Source organism: Aplysia californica, unplaced genomic scaffold (genome assembly GCF_000002075.1).
Source record: "Aplysia californica isolate F4 #8 unplaced genomic scaffold, AplCal3.0 scaffold00214, whole genome shotgun sequence".
NCBI lineage: Eukaryota > Metazoa > Mollusca > Gastropoda > Aplysiida > Aplysiidae > Aplysia > Aplysia californica.
Window position 1 is genome coordinate 425,704 of NW_004797484.1, and position 8,599 is coordinate 434,302.

The following is an 8,599-nucleotide window of genomic DNA, read 5'->3' on the forward strand; positions in this document are numbered from 1 at the left end:
TAGATAGATAGATAGATAGATATTTGTCTTGCTTTTGATGAAAAATACCCATCTATCTTGAACAAAAGTTGAAGGAGGTGAGGATCGCCTAGTGTCAGCGGTAAAAACAATGATACATTAGGCCGCCAAAGTTGGGTGTCTTCCAAAGCTATAGCGTACTATGCAACTGAAAATTTCCATTTTTTATACCCTTGACCAACGTTTTTTCCAGTAGAATCCAAGCAGTAATTAACATAATAGATGTTGAGCCCATAACAAACCAACAAAAAAATGTGAGGCAGCGTAGTGGAATCAGGCTCTCGTCAATTTTGGGGCATTTAGAGTTATTGGTATCCTCTTGGAGCTTGTTCACTTGTCTTTTATTTAGATGAAAAAACATCCATTTATATAGGATACAAGTCAAGATATTTGCGAAAGAAAGGGATGGGGATCACCTGTTTTTCAGAGGTAAAATTTGTGAGAAAATAGCCGCCAAAGATTAGTTATTTCATAAGCTTAAGAGTCCGTGGTAACTGAAAATTTACATTGTTGTGCCTTTAATCAACGCTTTTCAGAAAAATCCTCACAGAAATGAGTTCTTGAATGGGCATGAAAGGTGTTGAGCAAAAAAAAAAAAAAATTTGATAAAAATTCACAAACCTGCGGAAAAATGCAAGTTTCTTCTCCTGGATTATTTTGACGAGAGCCTGATTCCACCACAGTGCCTCACAAATCGATAAAAATTGTCAAACGAAGAGAAAAATATCGGTTTCTTCGATTTCGTTATTTTGACGAATGCTTGATTTCACTATGAAGCCTGACACAATTTGTGTATCTGTGACGTCACAGGGAGCCTTCCTGATCCTAACCGCCATAGTGACGAACAGCTTTGTGGTGGCCATGTTGTTGCGGCCCCTGAGTCTGCACCGCAAGTTTGCCCGGGCGTTTGCCAGGTACGTCATGGTTTACCTGTCTGTACTCGTCGTTTTAAGCAAGAAAAATTCTGAAATTATGCAAATTGAGCCCCAAAATGTGATATTATGCCATTCTGTTAATTTCAACACCGAATGATAAAGGAAAATAATCCGAAATTATGCCCAAAAAATCATCTAATTTTGCTAAATTATGCACGGTGCATAAAACCACGGCGACAGACCGGTGGGCTCCAGGACAAACCAGTCAGCTCCGGATAAAAATGTCCTTTTTGTGCTACCTTCTTGGACGTAAGTCAGACTAAGGACAAAATGAAATTGATCCACCACTGACATTGTATGAAGATAAGATAAGATAAGATAAGGTAATACTTTATCATCCCAGAGGGAAATTTTTCTTGGCTGTACAAGACCGTAAAAACACACGCAGGTATACATTTTTTTTTTTTTATTAAATTATATAGATCTATTACTCTAATTAAAATTCAATATGAAAAGTGGAGTAAAGCTGACAAAATGTACATATCACATCAGATGCATCATTCAACCACAGGCAGGAATTTAATTACAAGACCTTTGGGGTTATATATACATAGATACATACGGCACTCTAAAGAGCAATACACAGGTGTCCTGTGCTTCGTCAGTTTCACTTCTAGCCGAGGCCAAAAAGGTAGCACTTTAACGATAGGATGTCTCAAACAGCAAGGAAATCCCTGTTTTTTACCCTATGTCTATTTATATCCCTTTTGTCAGAGGTCAGACTATGTGGGTCCTTGGCAGTTGCTCTAGTGTGGTTTGCTCCTTCTATCCTATCAAACATAATTATGTCGTCCTAATTGCACTCTCCTCTTTTCTTCTTGTATTTGTTACCCTCTTGTAACGCCTCTAATCTTCGGCACTATATGACCGTATTATGTTGCAAGTGCGGTAAAACTCTTACTAAAACAACAGATACTATTAAAAATCCGCTAAACATTTCTGTGGTTACAGCCTTTATGTCCTGCTAATATTTTGGAGAAATCAAAAGTTTCCTTCTCCCGTAAAAAGTACAGTCAAAATAATAATTGTCCGCCCTTTGTCGAGGAGAATGCTTGTCTTAGACAGAGATAGACTACGTATGTATATATATATATATATATATATATATATATATATATATATATATATATATATATAAATATATACACGCACACACACACACACACACACACACACACACACACACACACACACACACACACACACACACACACACACACACACACACACACATACTTTTGGTATTCTTTTTTTTTTCCAGAATGACGTCCGAAACAGCAGCAAGAGCAGAGGATGGTGGCGTGTTGCTGTCAGAATCCCGCCAAGGCAAAGGTCAATGTTCTCAAGAAAACGACACGACAGACGACACTCAGCAGTCCTCGCCGAGCGGGAAAACCTCATCAGTATCAGCAGAGCAAGACGGCTTCAGTGAAAAACTGACAAGCTCACCGATAAATTATTCTCAGCCTGACAAAAAACGCCAGCGCCAGAAACTAGGATGCCTCAAATCGTTTTTGACAACTTGTTTCCCAGTGGAAAACAAGCAGGGGAGAGGGACAGCTGGGAAGAAATTGTTCCACTTTTACCTGCTGAAAAACTCGTCTTTCTTGTGTTTTTGCTTGAGTATTTGTTTGTTCACCGCGGCGCTCAGAGCAGCGTTTACGTTCATCCCAGCGTTGGTGAAATCCAAAGGTTTGTCGGCTACGGACGCCACACTGATCTTGTCAATTGCCGGAGTCTTTGACACCTTGTCTCGGATCGCGACGGGGCTGATCCTCGACTCTCGCTATCTCAGACCTTGGCGACCTATGATCTACAACTCCCTGATATTTGCCATCGCCTTGATTTCCTTCGCGCTCCCGTTCTTCTCGTCGTTTGTGGCGTTTGTCGCCATTTGTGGCTTCTACGGCATCGTAACAGGAGCGTTCATATCCCAGAAGGCTGTCATCATCGTAGACATCCTGGGGAAGGAGCATATGTCCAGTTCCTTCGGGATCCTACTCTTGTTTCAGGGCATCGGTACCTGCGTGGGCCCTCCTCTGTCAGGTAAAGAAATCCGTGTGCTTAAAGTATGAGAAATAATATTATACATTCTGCCTGCGATATGAATAAATATTGGCATTGTCATAGTAATTGTCATCAGGCCGAAGGGCAAGAACTCAGATGGCCTCTGGATCGGAAAAGTAAAAAGTATAATTTATACATGTATCATAGGTCGGTGGTGGGTGGGTGGGTGGGTGCTCTGCTGTTGTTTGCTCCTTCTTTCCAATCAAACATATATCGTCCTTATCCCTCTTCCTTCTTTTTTTGGGTGTGTTTTATTCTCTTGTAATACATCTAATTTTCGGCACTTAACAGTCCTAATTGTGTTTCAAGTTCTGTAAAACTCATACTGAATCTTACATAAAGACGGTGCATGCCACAGGCAAAAATGGTTACTGTGTCAACAGGAAACATACCGATAATCAAGATATTGTGAAGAAAGTGTCTTTCTCTATTAGCCAAAACGACAGAAACTGGTTAACACTAGTTCAAATGGGATTTTTTTCAAAATCAGAATCGTAATACATATAGTCCGACGAAGACGGAAGAGTCAGAATCGCAGTAATCGTAGTAACAGTTAAACGAAGAGTCAGAATCGTAGTAACAGTTAAACGAAGAGTCAGAATCGTAGTAACAGTTAAACGAAGAGTCAGAATCGTAGTAACAGTTAAACGAAGAGTCAGGCCCAGGAAAAAAAGGACAAATGTGGCCAGAGAAATACAAGACACAACGGCATCATCATGCCACAGGCGATACACCAAACAAGAGAAACTCTTTCGTTGCCTGAGTGCAACAACCCTGTAACTCACACTATATAAAAACACCTCCCCCCCCCCCCCCCCCCCTATTTTCTACTAGATGTAACGTTGCGGATTTTGTGTCAAATTTTGTGACTGACAGCTAGCTGAATAAACATCACCAGTGCAACATTCCGACTTTTTATTTTAGCAACCATTGTTTGATGAATTGACAGAGTTTTTTCCTTCTCCTGTAAAATTTTGGTTTTGTGGGATACAGAGTTGTTGTACTCGGGCGACACGTTTTGCTTCTCCTCACTTTGATAATCCTTCCGAAATAGAGATCTTTTAGAGTAAATGAAGTTTGGCAGTTCTGAATGAGATCTATGGTTTTTACTGGCACACACAGTTCTGTTCGGAGTGGAGGGGGTTGAGGGGGGGGGCAGGGGGCACTCTGACAGATTGGCACACAGAGAGAGAGAGAGAGAGAGAGAGAGAGAGAGAGAGAGGGAGAGAGAGAAAGAGAGAGAGAGAGAGAGAGAGAGAGAGAGAGAGAGAGAGAGAGAGAGAGATGGTAGTATTATTTTTATAAATACGCGAAAAGTTATGAAATTGTATAGGAGCACACAAAAAATGAGTCGCAGAACAAGAGAAATGTAAAAGGGGTTTTAATGACTTTCTGCTTTAAAAAATTGGTGGGGACAAAAATGAGCGTCATAACTTTTTTTTAAATACAAAATTACTTAAAGTTAAAGCCAGAACCTACTACTACTAATTAATGTATAGCTATCAACCAGAACGTATAAAACGAGTTTAAAATGTTTTTGAGGGCCTGGGTACGAGAGTAAATGTTATTTTTCTAGTGAAAAATGCGCTATATAATTAATGTAGTTTATTGTTATGCTTATTATAACTCATTAGTTATCTGCCCCCAGCTGTCAGACATCAGTTTGAGTTTACATTTCCTGTTCACAATAGCGCACCTCTAGTAAAAGCAACATGTTGTCAAGATTTTCAGACTTAGCCTAGATTGGAACTTAAAAACATTAATAGTTTTTTTTTTATAGAAGAGAGAAAGAAAAAACGTTCTTCCTTTCAATAGATCTAGAGGCCCAACATTACATTTTTGTCCAAGGCAAAGACCCTTTACTTTACACAAATGTTCCTCACTTCATCGAGGAGAGAATGGGTACATGTACCCGGCTACAGACAGGGACAGATCTCGTCAGTTTGTTGGTGTTTGGGCGCTTAATTATCTGCTTGCTGCAGTGCCTGCTTCCCGGGAAGCCGAGATTATTTCTGAGTGTTATAAGCTGATATGGTTTGCTGCGGTAATAAGGCTGATTTTAAAGTGCACAGACCTTGCTGTGGAGAGGATTATTATTATTATTATTATTATTATTATTATTATTATTATTATTATTATTATTATTATTATTATATTGTTGTTGTTATTATTATTATTATTATTATTATTATTATTATTATTATTATTATTATTATTATTATTATTATTATTATTATTATTATTATTATTATTATTATTATTATTATTATTTACGCTATTATGTAGTAAAAAAAGGAATGAGACTTAGGAACGAGTCGATGCGCTTCATCAAACTTTAGAACATGGGCCTACTTTATTTTACCCCCCCCCCCCCCCCCCCCACCTGAAATTTTGACATTCGACCATTTTGAATGACAGGAAATGAGTCAGTGCTATTATGCCCATTACATGAGTCAGCTGGTGGAAAGTAGGTTAATAGTAAAGGTTTTGAATAATATAAAGTATTTAGTTTTAATGTTGGCATTTTAACTCCCCAGACCACACAATGTGGATCATTTAGGAGGCGGGTTTCCGACCCTGCCTGTCATGTCAGGGTCAAACGGGGCTGAGAGGGATGAAACATCCCTGCAGATGAACCAAAATTTAAAAGCTCTCCATTTTCAGGTCACAGACCTTGCAAACGGCTGCCAAAAGGTGGCTACAACTGCAATGGTAAAGAGATTAGGGTCAAAGAAACAACAGCAAACGACGTGTACTAGTAATGATCACAAACGTCATAACTTGTGGAGATCACAAACATCACAACTTGTAATGATCACGCACGTCATAGCTACAAACGTCACAACTTGTTCTTGTAATCACAAACGTCACAACTTGTTGTTGTAATCACAAACGTCACAACGTGTTGTAGTGATCACAAACGTCACAACTTGTTGCAGTGATCGCAAACGTCACAGCTTGTTGTAATGATCACAAACGTCACAGCTTGTTGTAGTGATCACAAACGTCACAACTTATTGTAGTGATCACAAACGTCACAACTTGTACTTGTAATGATCACAAACGTCACAACGTGTAGTGATCACAAACGTCACAACTTGTACTTGTAGTGATCGCAAACGTCACAACTTGTACTTGTAGTGATCACAAACGTCACAACTTGTTGTAGTGATCACAACGTCACAACTTGTTGTAGTGATCACAAACGTCACAACTTGTACTTGTAGTGATCACAAACGTCACAACTTGTTGTAGTGATTACAAACGTCACAACGTGTTGTCGTAATCACAAACGTCACAACTTGTTGTCGTAATCACAAACGTCACAACTTGTTGTCGTAATCACAAACGTCACAACTTGTTGTAGTGATCACAAACGTCACAACTTGTTGTAGTGATCACAAACGTCACAACTTGTTGTAGTGATCGCAAACGTCACAACTTGTGGTGATCACACACGTCACAACTTGTAATGCTCACAAACGTCACAACTTGTTGTAGTGATCGCAAACGTCACAACTTGTGGTGATCACAAACGTCACAACTTGTTGTAGTGATCGCAAACGTCCCAACTTGTAATGATCACAAACGTCACAACTTGTTGTAATAGATAGCGACGCCCTTTAAAAAATTACGTGTCTTTAATTTTAAGTTTTTAGTTTTAGTAAGAGTCTTACAGCACTTACAATACAATTAGATTAGATCAAATAAGTGCTGAAAATTAGAGGTGTTACTACAAGACAGTACAAAACAGTAATAAATAGGGAAAAGGAGGAGAGATCAGGACTCAGGACGATAGATGTTTTGATTTTTTTTAAAGAAGGAGAAAACCACACCAGAGCACTCACCAACCTCCGACTTTTGATATGGTCGCGTTTAAGTACAATGGGGCTATCTCGAAAAAATCTGTTTTGAGAAAATCGAAGGTAAAGTTTTCGGACCCTTGTTCAGCTTCTTTAAAAAAAACAAGGGGAGTTTCCTCTATAACCGAATAACCAAACGAATACACACACCAATGAAGCTAAACTTCTCGTATAGGTAAGGCAAGGCTCACTTTTGATTTAGGTCAAGATTTCTGGAAACTCCTGAAATCTACGTTAACTCACTTGTCCTTAAAAACGACCATATTATATATTGTTGTTGCATGTTCAAGGTTGGTTTTTTATTTTTTTATTTTTTTATTTCTCTCTTCTGTCTTTCCCCCAGGCGCGTTCCGTGATATGTTCGGCAGCTTTGACGAAGCGTTTTACCTCGGAGGTGGCCTCATGGTGGTGGCTGGCTGCCTGATGGTCGTGGGGAACTGCTTCCTGCACTTCGCGCGGAGGAGAGGGAAACAGTCCGGGGGTGTGGACAAACCGGTCAAAGCTTGATGATCTCGTGCTGCCTGCACGGCTGTGGTGAGTGTGAGTGTGACATACAGGTGTGACGGGTGAACTAGAGCAGAGAAATGAACAGAAATAGGTGGATGTTGAAAGTGATTTTTTAAATACAGTGGAACCTGTCCTATCTAACTCCAACGGCCACCAGTGTGATCATTTCCCCCTTGTAGGTTGTTTTTATTTTCTATTATTATAATTATTATCAATTGTACACTTTTCTCCTCACAATGATAGGGCGTTTTGCAAATTTCGATTGTTGCCCCTAGTTACACCCCCCCCCCCCCCCCGACCTCAATCAAACTCTTGAGACCCATGAGGCAAACGAAGGAGGTGACCAGGATGATCTGTCCACAGTTAAGTCCTGGACATCACTTTAAGCCTATTTCTTGTCTATTAGTTTCAGATCTTTCGCTATTTGCAGTCTGTTTCCAGTTCATCTTTGGTCGTCCCCTGGTTCTTTTCCCATCAATTTTCCTATGCACAGCCTAGTGGGAGTTTGGGACTCATACAACGAGACATCTAGTCTAGTAGAATGATAAATAGAGGAAGTTACACCTTGTCAATTAGTCTATTGTGTATTCAACAAGAAGGCACACAACTCTCAACTCCGAATAAACTTTCTTAATTTTTTTGTTTGTTTTGTTTTGTTCTTCTCCGATTTCCAGATGTAAGCACTGATTTAAACGTGCACACAAGTTATTTTGGGTGTATTAATCATCCCTGATGTCTAAAAATTGTTTTTGTATATTTTATTTAGGCCTTGATCTAGATCTACAGTTTTAAAAGAAAAGCAGACTTTTGCCAGGGTCTGCAAATTTATTTCAATGTTTTCTATATTTACAGATCGTATAGCAGCCAAGGGGTGTCTGATGCTGTCTGCTGACCCTGAGCGGTCACTTGGACGGACACCTGTGTGTCCTGGGCCAAGGAATGCCTGGGGAAACCTGAGGGGAGCTCAGACAGACGTGGACGCCATTGGTTGATTACAGGGGGACTTCACTCAAGATGTCCCTGCAGTTGATTGGTTGGTGAAGCTGTGATTGCTGTTAATTGGTTGATGGTGATGTGCTTACTGTTGATTGGTTGAGCACTTGATGGCTGATGCAATAATGTTCAAAGCTGATTGGCTGGGTCGTTGAATATCTGATGTTGTTTAGGTTGATTGGTTGAGCAGAAGTTGACCGATGATGCTGTTGTTAG

At 39.8% G+C, this 8,599-nt stretch overlaps 2 protein-coding genes across 2 annotated transcripts in view; both read left to right on the forward strand.

Moving 5' to 3' along the window:
• The window catches only part of LOC101860656 (monocarboxylate transporter 12-like), a 9,009-nt gene extending 7,306 nt beyond the window's left edge, over positions 1-1,703 (forward strand). The window contains exons 6-7 of the mRNA XM_005099476.1: positions 829-932; positions 1,670-1,703. Of these exons, the coding sequence (XP_005099533.1) occupies positions 829-932; positions 1,670-1,703 (138 nt within the window). The remainder of the gene's footprint in view (positions 1-828; positions 933-1,669) is intronic.
• Positions 1,704-2,215: 512 nt separating this feature from the next.
• Positions 2,216-8,382, forward strand: LOC101860897 (monocarboxylate transporter 10-like). Its single transcript, XM_005099477.1, has 3 exons — positions 2,216-2,999; positions 7,227-7,364; positions 8,243-8,382. Exons 1-3 carry the CDS (start codon positions 2,216-2,218, stop codon positions 8,380-8,382), a joined length of 1,062 nt encoding a protein of 353 aa, XP_005099534.1.
• Positions 8,383-8,599: the final 217 nt, after the last annotated feature.

Bases quoted from the DNA above. Each gene is read 5' to 3' on its own strand.
- LOC101860897 (XM_005099477.1), top strand. From the start codon at position 2,216: ATGACGTCCGAAACAGCAGCAAGAGCAGAGGATGGTGGCGTGTTGCTG. The intron at 3,000-7,226 runs GTAAAGAAATCC...TCTTTCCCCCAG, and splicing joins CGTGGGCCCTCCTCTGTCAG to GCGCGTTCCGTGATATGTTC. The intron at 7,365-8,242 runs GTGTGGACAAAC...CTATATTTACAG, and splicing joins GAGAGGGAAACAGTCCGGGG to ATCGTATAGCAGCCAAGGGG.